Here is a 15,060-nt window from a genome sequence, read left to right on the forward strand (position 1 = left end):
TGAGGAAACGTGTAGGTGAAGCTGAAATTACAGGGGAACTCACTTACATTCATACAGTAATAAGTGACCTTCAATGATACGGCCGCATGTAGTGCCACGGGTCAGTGCCAGCAGAGCTTCGTCCTTCAGCGTAGACCCTTCAAGGTTTTAGCAGGTTACAGTGACCAGCTGCATGGGCTCAGGAGGGTCCGCCGTCTGCCGGTCGTCTCTTCTTGCTGGAGCTTGCTACCTTACAGCCCTCATGTACTGCAGCTCACCGGTATACATGGAGCCCACGGCCTTCTGGTGACGGGTTTATAACTAAAGAGGGGCAATAGATTCCATAAGGCGATGGCAATGAGATAAAAGCTCCAGGAAGGCCGGGGGGATTCAGGAGCCGATAGCGGCCACATCACACATGAAGTTTGTGTCGAGGTTGGTTTAGCTACATGAATCGCATCGCATGCGATAAGTGAGAATAAAACGAGGAGACCAACATTCAGCAAGATCATCTGCAGATTTCACAAAATCATAGAAATCAGAAGTATATTAGACAAAGACAATGAACATATTGCAGGATGAGAAGACGGCAATGACTGAGAGCAGGTACTGCCGCGGCAGGACCAGACGAGATTCACCCCATAGCATGAAGGGCTGCTCCCAAAAAGATAGAGGCAAAAGAAGAAGAGGAGGGACATAGACTGAGATCTGACAATGTCCCTGGGGCCGTGTAACAGCAGGAAGAGGAGAATAAAGAGCAGCCAAACAAGTCAGAGGTGCACAGCAGTTCATGTGGAGGCTCTGACCATCAGCATTTCCCCAGTATTGTCTACCAGACTTATTCTACAGACTTCCCCACTTCTCTACAGGTGGAAAGTCTTCCACATCTCCCATTTCATCAAAGCTTTTCTCTCCTTGGCTGTAGGTCAGTTTGTATCGTAAGCGAACCTTTTCCTGTGTGAGAAGAAAGCAAAATGGAGAGGTCATGATTAACAACTGGTTACATACAAAAGAAACGACATAGGGGAGACATGAGCACAAATGACTGGCGCCACTCGCCCCCTGGCCTGGATCTCGGCGGCGCCACTCGCCCCCTGGCCTGGATCTCGGCGGCGCCACTCACTCCCTGGCCTGGATCTCGGCGGCGCCACTCACTCCCTGGCCTGGATCTCGGCGGCGCCACTCACTCCCTGGCCTGGATCTCGGCGGCGCCACTCACTCCCTGGCCTGGATCTCGGCGGCGCCACTCACTCCCTGGCCTGGATCTCGGCGGCGCCACTCACTCCCTGGCCTGGATCTCAGCGGCGCCACTCACTCTCTGGCCTGGATCTCAGCGGCGCCACTCACTCCCTGGCCTGGATTTCAGCGGCGCCACTCACTCCCTGGCCAGGATCTCAGCGGCGCCACTCACTCCCTGGCCAGGATCTCAGCGGCGCCACTTACTCAATGGTCTGTGACTCAGCGGCGCCACTTACTCAATGGTCTGTAACTCAGCGGCGCCACTTACTCCCTGGCCTGGATCTCAGCGGCGCCACTCACTGACTGGTCTGGTTCTCAGCGGCGCCACTCACTGACTGGTCTGGTTCTCAGCGGCGCCACTCACTGACTGGTCTGTATTTCAGCGGCGCCACTTACTGACTGGTCTGTGACTCAGCGGCGCCACTTACTGACTGGTCTGTGGCTCAGCGGCGCCACTTACTAACTGGTCTGTGACTCAGCGGCGCCACTTACTCAATGGTCTGTAACTCAGCGGCGCCACTTACTCAATGGTCTGTGACTCAGCGGCGCCACTTACTCAATGGTTTGTAACTCAGCGGCGCCACTTACTCAATGGTCTGTGACTCAGCGGCGCCACTTACTCAATGGTTTGTAACTCAGCGGCGCCACTTACTGACTGGTCTGTATTTCAGCGGCGCCACTTACTGACTGGTCTGTGACTCAGCGGCACCACTTACTGACTGGTCTGTGGCTCAGCGGCGCCACTTACTAACTGGTCTGTGACTCAGCGGCGCCACTTACTCAATGGTCTGTGACTCAGCGGCGCCACTTACTCAATGGTCTGTGACTCAGCGGCGCCACTTACTCAATGGTCTGTGACTCAGCGACGCCACTTACTCAATGGTCTGTGACTTAGCGGCGCCACTTACTGACTGGCAGTGACAGCATTATACCTGTGTGGGATTGGCCAGCAGCAGCACCTGAGTGACAGCAGAAGGAGGCAGGATTGGGTTGAATGCCGGAAGTTCTGAGCCAGACGCCGGCTGCAATTTCACCCTCATGGTCTAACAAGAAGAGAGAATTGTTACAGAAGAAATGAGGTTTGAGTGCAGGAATAGTCATTTATGAAACATCTTATCCAACCTTTGGGACAGCGGCCTGAAAACTGATGCCAGTGACAGGGAGTGGAGCTGTACTCAACATGGAGATCACAACCACCAGGACATCCGGTCTCCCTGCTGGAGAGTCTTGAGCAAAGTGGAAGAGCACACGGAAACTACGTTGGTCGTACACAGTGACGGGGAGGATGTTACCTGCAAACAAGGAAAACAGCCAACAAGTGTGCAAGGAGAGCAGACCAAAACAGAGAAATGCAGACAGATAAATCACAAAGTTAAAGGGTCTGTTCACAGAAAGCCCTCCAGTGTAAAAGCTGCCACCATGATTTACGGGGACGACAACTGACACCTGCATCAAATAACCGATTACACCTTCTGCAAGAATACGTAGTACTAAATGGTAGACATGAAGATGAGTGGTCACCAGAGACAAAGCTTGGCTTCTGGCGGATGGGAGGTCCTGAGCAGGGAAGCCCCTGCTAGAGTGTCTATATACCCTATGTGAAGTATAAATTGGAAAAATAAGTGAGGATATGTCTGTCTACTGCTTACTGATCCGTACTCGGTTTGATAGACTCCAGAGGCACAGTGACAGCATTAAGGGAGGCTTCTGATTTTGCGGGGGACTGCTGCTCCGGAGCGGTGAACGTCAGATCTCCCAGGGCGGAGGGCTGCGGAGGCTGCGGTGCAGATGGAGGCTGCGGTGCAGATGGAGGAGCTTTACTCTGCAGATCTCGCAGACTCGGCTTGTGCTGGATCTTGTCCCTGAAATGAGACGAATCACAGGTGTAACAGGAAGGTATAGTCCTAATGAAGCACAGAGTGGTCTTCCTAATATATTCCACTAAACTAGAGGTGGAGGTTAACGTAAATGGGTCAATACGACAAAGCTCCTGGTTACTCCACAGAGTCCTCACGGACCTAGGTTCATATATTTCTATACATTCGCTGATCGTTTCATTATAGATTTAAGGTTGAAGAAAGACAAATCCATCAAGATCAAGCTTTATAGATCTCCGAAGGGATCGGCGCGAAGAGAATGCGATGATGTGGATCCAGAACAGTGATTCAAGTTCTGAATGGTCCAAGGATACAAGCAGAGATCCAGGAAAGAAGCATAAAAGGCAAGCTGACTTACACAGCGAGGCCGGGGCAATTCACCAGGCAAACGTCTGTCTCTGGGGCTAATAATCTGAAGGCTTCAGTGTGGGTGCAGCAAGAGTGGGGGAGTCACCAGTGGTGGTCTGCAGCGTAGGCCTCAGATTAAGGAAATATCATGTATAGGGAACATTAGTAAAGCAGCACCTACAGCATGCACGTCATCTACATGAGACCCTACAGGGGTAAAAGTGCAGAGAAGCTGCAGAGGCCATCGGCAAGGACGCTCATTACACAGTGCTTCCCTCCTGATTAACAACTGATACATCTTCCTGACACATTGTAATAAACTAAATGCCCCCCCCCCCCCCGTTTATTATCCTTTCTCCATATTTGTTCACGCACATGCACATGCAAATAGGCGCGCACGCACACATGAACATACACACAAAAATGCGCACAGGCATGGACACACACGTACAGGTACTGCTCACAAAATTAGAATATGATCAAAAATTTAATTTATTTCAGTTCTTCAATACAAAAAGTGAAACTCCTATATTATATAGAGTCATTACACACAGGGGTCTATTATATACAGTCATTACACACAGAGGGATCTATTATATAGAGTCATTACACACAGAGGGATCTATTATATACAGTCATTACACACAGAGGGATCTATTATATAGAGTCATTACACAGAGAGGGATCTATTATATAGAGTCATTACACACAGAGGGATCTATTATATAGAGTCATTACACACAGAGGGATCTATTATATAGAGTCATTACACACAGAGGGATCTATTATATAGAGTCATTACACACAGAGTGATCTATTATATAGAGTCATTACACACAGAGTGATCTATTATATAGAGTCATTACACACAGAGGGATCTATTATATAGAGTCATTACACACAGAGGGATCTATTATATAGAGTCATTACACACAGAGGGATCTATTATATAGAGTCATTACACACAGAGGGATCTATTATATAGAGTCATTACACACAGAGGGATCTATTATATAGAGTCATTACACACAGAGGGATCTATTATATAGAGTCATTACACACAGAGGGATCTATTATATAGTCATTACACACAGAGGGAACTATTATATAGAGTCATTACACGCAGAGGGATCTATTATATAGAGTCATTACACACAGAGGGATCTATTATATAGAGTCATTACACACAGAGTGATCTATTATATAGAGTCATTACACGCAGAGGGATCTATTATATAGAGTCATTACACACAGAGTGATCTAGTATATAGAGTCATTACACGCAGAGGGATCTATTATATAGAGTCATTACACACAGAGGGATCTAGTATATAGAGTCATTACACGCAGAGGGATCTATTATATAGAGTCATTACACACAGAGTGATCTAGTATATAGAGTCATTACACGCAGAGGGATCTATTATATAGAGTCATTACACACAGAGGGATCTATTATATAGAGTCATTACACACAGAGGGATCTATTATATAGAGTCATTACACGCACAGGGATCTATTATATAGAGTCATTACACAGAGAGGGATCTATTATATAGTCATTACACACAGAGTGATCTATTATATAGAGTCATTACACACAGAGGGATCTATTATATAGAGTCATTACACACAGAGGGATCTATTATATAGAGTCATTACACACAGAGGGATCTATTATATAGAGTCATTACACACAGAGGGATCTATTATATAGAGTCATTACACACAGAGGGATCTATTATATAGAGTCATTACACACAGAGTGATCTATTATATAGTCAATTACTCTATATAATAGATCACTTTGTGTGTAATGACTCTATATAATAGATCCCTCTGTGTGTAATGACTCTATATAATATAGGAGCTTCACTTTTTGTATTGAAGAACTGAAATAAATATATTTTTGAGGATATTCTAATTTTGTGAGAAGCACCTGTATATACACGCACAGGCACACACACACACACATGCACTAGGAACATCTTGGACACTTTTTTTTTTTTTTTAAACTCTGAAAAGTATCTACAGGTGCATCTCACTAAATTATAATATCATCAAAAAGTTAATTTATTTCAGTTCTTCAATACAAAAAGTGAAACTCATATATTACCGTATTTTTCGGACTATAAGACACACTTTTTTCCTTTTTGGAGGAAAATGGGGGGTGCGTCTCGTCTTATAGTCTGAATGTTGGTGGACATGTACCCGCTATTAAAACGCATGAATATTCACCCCCTCTCCACGCCCATGGGAGTGGAGAGGGGTGAATATTCATGCGTTTTAATAGTGGGCACACTCGATCGCCCGGTAGCAGCAGGAGCCACGCTGCGGCTACGCTGTGTGCCGGCTATTAAGGACAATGAATATTCAGTGCTCCTCACGCCCATGGGTGGTGGGGTATATATACACCAGCAGGTGACATGGCTCCCCAAACCATCACTGATTGTGGCAACTTCACACTAGACCTCAAGAAGCTTGGATTGTGGCCTCTCCACTCTTCCTCCAGACTCTAGGACCTTGAATTCCAAATGAAATGCAAAATTTACTTGGCATTTACTTAGTGTGTCAATGACTGCCTTCTGGACATCTATCAAATCAGCAGTCTTCCATATGATTGTGGAACCTACTGAAACAGACTAAGGGACCTTTTTAAATGCTTAGGAAGCCTTTGTAGGTGTTTTTTGTTAATTATTCTAATATACTGAGATAATGAATATGATGACACAGCTTTTTTTCTTAATTATACCAGACAAATTCAGTAAGCCAGAGCCATATGCTTTTATCTTCATGTTGAATTTTGCATTGGTGTTCTACTCTGATTGATTAACACAGGCTATTGTTTGAATAATCCTGAATGTTGACCCTTGAGTTGAGATGTACTGTAACATATTGTCTGCAAATCTTGCAAGATAGAGACATGGAACAATACTGTAATAATATGGTGCATTTGTATTATACCAAACCATGAAATTAAATGCTCAATGAGTCATGAGCCCCTTCCACCTTGATCCCTGACCTGTGAATGATGGCTGCAAGGACAACTGTGATCTATAAAAAAAGGGGTCTCTGCCTCTATTCTGTGTCATTCTACAGCATGTCAGCTTAGGGGATTTCGGCCCCAGCTGGAGGAATACAGATGGGCTCCATTTACCATTGCTGAACCCTCACAGACGTCTTGAAGAATACAGGTTGGGACTATCCGGTAACCTGGCCCCAGACCTCACTGCTCTCGGCTACTTTCCTAAGCTTGTCGTTACCTTCTCTCTTTGGGGGCCAGCCAAAAGCGGGGTGCCACTGGTGGGGATAGTCAGCCCTGGAAGCCCCAAAATCGCAGCTGTTTTATTCCAGGCAGGCCAGAGTAAGGGTAAGGATTGTGTAATGTTGCACCATTTTGGGTATTTGCTGGGGCTGTTCTATATGTTTATTGTCCACTTTGTGGTTCAATTAAGTATTTCCACGCTGTTTTACCCTCACCTTGTGTTGTCTGAGTAGTGTTACGCCCACGGAAGACCCTGTGAGCAGACACCATCCAGGGGCTCCTCAACCAGGGAGTTATATAGACAGACCCAGCAGACCGTAGGTGAGGCATACACAGCAAGTTTCGGATGCCAGTACGTCCAACCCCATGAGCCCGGCCTTGTGAAGAGGACCAGAGTGGATATATAGCCGCAACAAGAAATGGCAACTACAGGAGCTATGCCAGCTTCGACAGATTGAATACCGGGCCACCGATACTCGGTCAGATTTGATCAAAGAATTGGTCCGTTGGGATGCCCAGAACGTCGTGGAGGACAAAGAAAACTCCGCTGAGATGGAGTCAGAGGAATTGCCAGAGCAAGGATCCAGTGGCGGTCTGGATTCAACCCAGTCCCCAGCAGCCCGAATCCAGGAGTTGTTGGTTGCATTAGGACCTGGAGCCTCAAGTGGGGAAAGGTCTTGTGTTATGGAATCAGTTTTGGGAGTTACAGTATCCCTACTGCCAGCACCGAACCCTACCCCAATGATGGTACCCCACCAAGGAACTCCGCTACAGACACGTGCCAGTGTTTAATGAGTCCAACACTGAAGTCGATGAACATCTACAAGATTTTGAGACTCTGATGCTGATTCACCAGGAGCCCACAGCTGATTGGGCTAAATACCGGTGGACTAGTTTGACTGGCCGGGCACCGGATGCTGCCTGGTCGCTTGGGCCTCAGTACTGCCTTAACTATGGAACTATTAAGAACACTCTGCTGTCCCTTTTTACCATCACTCCAGAGAGATATCGCACTAAGTTCCTGATACTGTCTCGCCAGGGGGTCTCCTATGTAGAATTTGGCTGTCAACTCCGACGACATTGCAACCGCGGGCTCGAAGGTAGTGCTGCCCACTCCGCTGCTGTTCCCCTGCGGAACTTGATCGTGCTCGAGCAACTTATGGAGAAAATGGCCCCAGAAATACAAGAGTGGGTAGCCGACCGGAAGCCCGACACCCCAGAGAAAGGAGCCCGATTGGCCAATGAGTTTACAGCCAATCGACCCCGCTGGAGACTTGATATGCCCACCGATCCCAGAAGACAGCTCACCCAAAGATTAGACCGGCCACCCGTCGCTCAAGCAGGAGTATCCCGCTACCCAGCAGAAAACCCACCAGGACCAAGGGTCACCAACAGTACCCGTGATTTGCCCAAAGCACGGTGCTGTTACACATATGGGCGCCTTAGACACGTGGCCAAAGATTGTCCCCAGGGCCGGGGCCCCATGCCTGGAGCCCGTCTGCCAGTCAACATCTGCCAAAGTGAGCCAGCCAGGACTGAGGGATGCTACCCCAGGGACACCTCAGCAGCGGAGGAAGTGGTATATGCCGTCCATACTCTACGGCGGTTTGGCCATCCTACACTAGCCAACCTCCATCACCACATCCAGCCCGTCAAGGTCGGTGATATCCAGGCCCAGGGACTTCGGGACACTGGGTCTTCAATCACCCTGGTTAGTCCAGATATTGTCCCACCAGAACACTATTTACCCTCCGCCAAGTGACCATCTCCCTGGCTGGAGGTCAGCGCTCGGACATTCCTCTAGCACGTGTGCAGTTGGACTGGGGTACCGACCAGGGAGAGGTCCAAGTGGTACTCATGGACGGCCTCCCCACACCTGTTATTTTGGGGAACGACCTAGGCCAAGGACTGTCCAGACAATTTGTCACAGTCATCACCTGCAGCCAAGCCAAACAAATTTCTGATGCAGATCGTTCTGACACTCCTCCCGAGGATAACCTGCACCCCAAGATTCCATCATCCACCTCTGAGCTGGTGGCGGCGAGTACCCCTGACCAGACTGTAACCATTGACTGGGGGAAGACAGATCGCACAGACTTTAGGGAAGCCCAATTCACAGACCCCACCTTAGAGCTTGCCCACAGTGCAGCTGCTCGACCTGAGGAAAGAAATCAGGGGGAGGTGTATAGATGGGAGAATGGACTGTTATATCGGGAAAAGCCCGCATCCTGCCCCGAGAGACCCTGGTCCCGTGTACATCAACTCATGGTTCCCCAGCAGTACAGAGCCCAACTCCTGTGCGTGGCCCATGGGTGTCAAAAAGACCCGGGTCCGTTTGTTACATAGTTTCTTTTGGCCAAGGATCGCTCAAGAGGTGCGGAAATACCGAGCCTCCTGTTCGGTTTGTCAACGGATGGGGGGAGCACCCTGTCATGGCCTGCTCTAATCCATGCCCTTGATAGGGGAGCCGTTCCAGGGGGTTGCCATCGATTTAGTGGGCCCCTTAGCTGTCCCCAGCCGCAGCGGAAACAGATTTATCCTCACCCTGGTCGACTTTGCTACCCGCTACCGAGAGGCCGTTGCCCTGTCATCCATAGATGCAGAGCACGTGGCTCAAGCTCTACTGGACATTTTTAATTGAGTAGGGTTTCCGCAGGATGTATTGACCGACCAGGGGACCCAGTTCAAAAGCGAGCTGATTCAGACCCTCTGGGTAAAACATGGGGTCCGCACCATGCGTACCACTCCATAACTAACGGGTTGTGTGAGAGTTTCAACGGAACGCTCAAGCAGCTCATTAGTTGATATGTGGAGTCCGAGGGGGTTGACTGGGAAAAAAACCTGCAGCAGTTCCTGTTTGCCTACTGGGAGGTGCTGCACGATTCTACCGGGTTCTCTCCTTTTGAATTGCTGTACGGCCGAAAAGTGCGAGAGCTATTGGAGATAGTACGAGAGAGTTGGGAGGGCACTTTCCCCACAGAAGAGGTTCCCATTCTGGAGTATGTTCAAAAGTTTAGGGAAAAAATGAAGTACCTCATGGCCTTAGCCCACGGGAATTTAGAAGTAGCTCAGGAAAGGCAACAACGGTAACCGTGCTGCCAGACTCCGAGAATTTACCTGTGGACAGAAGGTTCTAGTACCAGTACCAGTATGCAAATACAAGCTGCAAGCTATGTGGGCTGGTCCGTTCACCATCACCAGGAAAGGCGGGGAGACTGACTACACCGTAGCCCTGGATCGAGCAGGTGTACATGAACGGACCTATCATGTCAATATGCTAAACGCTTATGAAGAAAGGGAAGTTACCAATTTAGCAGTTTGCTGTCCCCCTTTAGATGACCCAGATTTGGACCAGTTCCCCGAGTTATTAGTTGAATCCAAAATGGGAATAGGGGTAGCGGCTTGGTCCATCACAGAGGCAGCAGTTAACAAAACTGCTTGGATTATATGGCTCCCTGTTCACAAGGCGGCCTGGTCGAACACCCCTGGTCCAGCATCATGTCAACACAGGGGTAGCCACTCCTCTCAGACAACCCGTCTATCGGGTGACACCTCCAGTGTTGGCAATGATGAAGGCCGAGGTGAATGACATGTTGAATATGGGTGTTATTGTTCCATCCCATAGCCCATGGGCAGCCAGTGTAGTGTTGGTGTCCAAGAAAGACAAGAGTACTCACTTCTGTGTGGACTACAGGCGACTCAATGAGGTTCCCGTTACAGACGCCTACCCCACGCCTCGGGTGGGTGAACTACTAGACAGATTAGGAAGATCTCCGTTCATATCTACCATCGATCTGAGCAAGGGATACTGGCAGATCCCAGTCACAAAAGAGGCTCAAGAGAAGTCAGCATTCATCACCCCTTTTGGCCTGTATGAATTACCAGCATGTCATTTGGGATAAAGAACGCCCCGGCTACCTTCCAAAGGAAGGACCAGTTACTAGAGGGATATTAGGGGTATGCCCAGGCTTACCTGGATGACATCTCTATCTTCAGGGACACATGGGAAGAGCATCTTCAGCATGTGTCCCAGGTGCTGCAGAGGTAGCCAAAGCCCTGCTTACCATCCGAAGTGCCAGATGGGGATGGTCGAGGTACTATACCTGGGACATAGGGTGGGAAGTGAGTGCATTCGTCCCGAACTTGCATAAGTAGAAGCCATTACCCAGTGGCCTCGCCCAGCCAACCAAAAACAGGTCCGCGCATTCCTAGGGACCGCAAACTATTATCAAAAGTTTATCTCCAATTACAGCACCATAGCAAAGCCCCTCACTGACCTCACCACCAAAAGATATGCCCGCAATCTCATCTGGACCCCAGAATGCGAGTCCGCATTCCTCCAGTTAAAAATCCAGCTAGCCCAAAGCCCAGTCCTGACTGCCCCTGACTTCTGCCACTAGTTCACTGTCCAAAGAGTTGCATCGGATACCGGACTGGGAGCAGTACTCAGGCAAGTGGGGGACGATGGTCAGGAACACCCGATAGCCTATGTCTCCCAAAAGATGTTGGACCGGGAGAGGGCATATGCCACAATAGAAAAAGAATGCTTGGCCATAGTCTCGGCCATAAAGAAATTTCGGCCCTACCACTATGGCAAGGAATTCACGGTCATAACAGACAACAATCCTTTAAATTGGCTAAATTGGACTGCTGGAGACAATGGACGTTTACTCAGATGGAGTCTGGCCTTACAGTCCTATAATTTTTCTGTCTCCGATAAAAAGGGCAAAGATCATGGAAATGCTGATGGACTGTCCAGACGAGTGGAGAAGGATGATCGGAAGCCTATCACGTCTGGCACCCCGTGAAAAGCGACCCACTACAAGATCCAACAGTCTCCATGGCTAATTAGGAAGGGGGAGGAATGTGACAACACAGCTTTTCTTCTTAATTATGCCAGACAAATTCAGTAAGCCAGGAGCCATATGCTTTTATCTTCATGTTGACTTTTGCATTGGTGTTCTACTCTGATTGATTAACACAGGCTATTGTTTGAATAATCCTGAATATTGACGATTGACTTGACATGTACTGTAACATTGTCTGCAAATCTTGCAAAATAGAGACATGGAGCAATACTGTGATAATATGCTGATTACGTATTATACCAAACCATGCAAGTTAATTAAATGCTCAATGAGTCATGAGCCCTTCCACCTTGGTCCCTGACCCTTGACCTGTAAATGATGGCTGCAAGGACAACTGATCTATAAAAAATGGGGTCTCTGCCTCTATTCGGGATCATTCTACAGCATGTCAGCTTAGGGGATTTCGGCCCCAGCTGGAGGAATACAGATCGCCTCCATTGACCATTGCTGAACCCTCAGAGACGTCTTGAAGAATCCAGGTTGGGACAATCAGGTCACCTGGCCCCAGACCTCACTGCTCTCGGCTACTTTCCTAAGCTTGTCGTTACCTTCTCTCTTTGGGGACCAGCCAAAAGTGGGGTGCCACTCGTGGGGGTAGTCAGCCCTGGAAGCCCCGAAATCACAGCTGTTCTATCCCAGGCGGGCCAGCAGAAGGGTAAGGACTGTGTAATGTTGCACCATTTTGGGTACTTGCTAGGACTGTTCTATCTTTTTATTGGTTGCTTTATGGTTCAATAAAGTATTGCGATGCTGTTTTACCCTCACCCTGTGTTGTCTGAGTACTGTTACGCCCACGGAAGACTCTGGGTCTTCACAATGACTTGTGTTTTCATTGACTGTAAGCCATAATCATCAACATTAACAGAAATAAACACTTGAAATAAATCACTTTTGTTTGTAATGACTCTATATATGAGTTTCACTTTTTGTATTGAAGAACTGAAATAAATTAACTTTTTGATGATATTCTAATTTAGTGAGATGCACCTGTATGAGAGAAAAAGTTGTTGTGACATCCTCTACCCACAGCTGTCACTGCCAACAAACATATAAAATACGGTTTACATATAGGACATAAGACAGGCCTCCAGGGTTGCTGAGTGGAGATGGAAAAAGTCCCACTCCAACAAGCACTTCATCGCATTCAAATAGTCCCTCACTACTTTCAAGTCCACACTCACCGCAGCAAAACAAACCTACTTCTCATCTCTCATATCCTCCCTGTCACACAACCCTAAACACCTATTCAACACTTTCAATTCTCTCCTCCGTCCCCCAGTGCCTCCTCCCTCTCCTCTCATATCAGCCGAGGACTTTGCCTCATTCTTCAAGCAGAAGATTGATACCATCAGACAAAGCTTTTTCCTAAAGTCCCCACAGCCCCTTCTCATATCTACTCAATCCTCCTCCTCCAAAACTAGCTTCTACGCCACTACGGAAGATCAACTTTCCTCCTTACTCTCCAAGTCACACCTCACCACCTGTGAACTTGACCCTATCCCATACCACCTCATCCCAAACCTTACTACAGTCTTCATCCCAACTCTAACCCACCTCTTCAACCTGTCACTAACAACTGGTGTCTTTCCCTTATGCTTCAAACATGCCTCGATCACACCCATCCTCAAAAAACCATCCCTTGACCCATCCTCTCTGACTAGCTATCGCCCCATATCACTTCTCCCCTATGCCTCAAAACTACTGGAACAACACGTCCATTTTGAACTGTCCTCCCACCTCTCCTCCTGCTCCCTCTTTGACCGCTTACAATCTGGCTTCCGACCGCATCACTCCACTGAAACTGCCCTGACTAAAGTCACCAACGACTTACTAACTGCCAAATCCAAGCGACACTACTCTGTCCTCCTCCTCCTAGACCTGTCATCTGCCTTCGACACAGTGGACCATTCTCTCTTACTACAGACTCTCTCATCTATCGGCATCACAGACTTGGCCTTATCTTGGATCTCCTCATACTTGACAGACAGGACCTTCAGTGTTTCTCACTCACACCCACCTACTCATCTCACCCCCTATCTGTCGGTGTCCCCCAAGGTTCAGTCCTAGGACCTCTGCTATTCTCAATCTACACCTTCGGCCTGGGACAGCTCATAGAGTCACACGGATTTAAGTATCATCTCTATGCTGACGACACAGAGATCTACCTCTCTGGACCTGATATCACCTCCTTACTAACTAGAATCCCACAATGTCTGTCCGCCATCTCATCCTTCTTCTCTGCTAGATTTCTAAAACTTAACATGGATAAAACTGAATTCATCATCTTTCCCCCCCATCTCACTCAGCCCCCCCAACTGACCTATAGATCAAAATCCATGGCTGTCCACTTTCCCCAGTCCCACAAGCTCGCTGCCTCGGGGTAACCCTGGACTCTGATCTCTCCTTCAAACCTCATATCCAAGCCCTTTCCACTTCCTGCCGACTCCAACTCAAAAATATCTCCCCGGTCTGCACTTTCCTCAACCACGAATCTGCAAAAACACCAGTGCATGCCCTCATCATCTCCTGCCTCGACTACTGCAACCTCCTGCTCTGTGGCCTCCCTTCCAACACTCTCGCACCCTTCCATTCTATCCTAAACTCTGCTGCTCGACTAATCAACCTGTCCCCCCGCTATTCCCCGGCCTCTCCTCTCTGTCAATCCCTTCACTGGCTCCTCACTGCCCAGAGACTCCAGTTCAAAACCCTAACCATGGCATACAAAGCCATCCACAACCTGTCTCCCCCATACATCTCTGACCTAGTCTACCGGTACTTACCTGCACGCAACCTCCGATCCTCACAAGATCTCTTCTCTACTCCCCTCTTATCTCCTCTTCCCACAATCGTATACAAGATTTCTCCCGTGCTTCCCCCCTACCCTGGAACGCTCTACCCCAACACATCAGACTCTCGCCGACCGTGGAAACCTTCAAAAGGTACCTGAAGACCCACCTCTTCCGACAAGCCTACAACCAGCATTAACCCTCGCTCCACCATACTGCTGCACGACCAGCTCTACCCTCACCTACTGTATCCTCACCCATCCCCTGTAGATTGTGAGCCCTCGCGGGCAGGGTCCTCGCTCCACCATACCGCTACACGACCAGCTCTACCCACACCTACTGTATCCTCACCCATCCCTTGTAGACTGTGAGCCCTCGCGGGCAGGGTCCTCGCTCCACCATACGTCTACACGACCAGCTCTACCCTCACCTACTGTATCCTCACCCATCCCCTGTAGACTGTGAGCCCTCGCGGGCAGGGTCCTCGCTCCACCTTACCGCTGCACGACCAGCTCTACCCTCACCTACTGTATTCTCACCCATCCCTTGTAGACTGTGAGCCCTCGTGGGCAGGGTCCTCGCTCCACCATACCGCTGCACGACCAGCTCTACCCTCACCTACTGTATCCTCACCCATCCCTTGTAGACTGTGAGCCCTCGCGGGCAGGGTCCTCGCTCCACCATACCGCTGCACCACC

At 48.6% G+C, this 15,060-nt stretch overlaps 1 protein-coding gene across 3 annotated transcripts in view; it reads right to left on the reverse strand.

Annotated features, from left to right (window-relative positions):
• Positions 1 to 477: 477 nt before the first annotated feature.
• GGA1 (golgi associated, gamma adaptin ear containing, ARF binding protein 1) overlaps positions 478 to 15,060 on the reverse strand; it is a 146,405-nt gene continuing 131,822 nt past the window's right edge. For all 3 annotated transcript variants that reach the window (XM_073645220.1, XM_073645221.1, XM_073645222.1), the window contains exons 14-17: positions 2,878 to 3,080; positions 2,341 to 2,510; positions 2,151 to 2,261; positions 478 to 933 (exon numbers count right to left, since the gene is read on the reverse strand). In XM_073645220.1, the coding sequence (XP_073501321.1) occupies positions 823 to 933; positions 2,151 to 2,261; positions 2,341 to 2,510; positions 2,878 to 3,080 (595 nt within the window). In that variant the 3' untranslated portion in view covers positions 478 to 822. The remainder of the gene's footprint in view (positions 934 to 2,150; positions 2,262 to 2,340; positions 2,511 to 2,877; positions 3,081 to 15,060) is intronic.

This window comes from Phyllobates terribilis, unplaced genomic scaffold (genome assembly GCF_046119375.1).
Source record: "Phyllobates terribilis strain yellow unplaced genomic scaffold, ASM4611937v1 Scaffold_8__6_contigs__length_399053987, whole genome shotgun sequence".
NCBI classification, from domain to species: Eukaryota; Metazoa; Chordata; class Amphibia; order Anura; family Dendrobatidae; genus Phyllobates; species Phyllobates terribilis.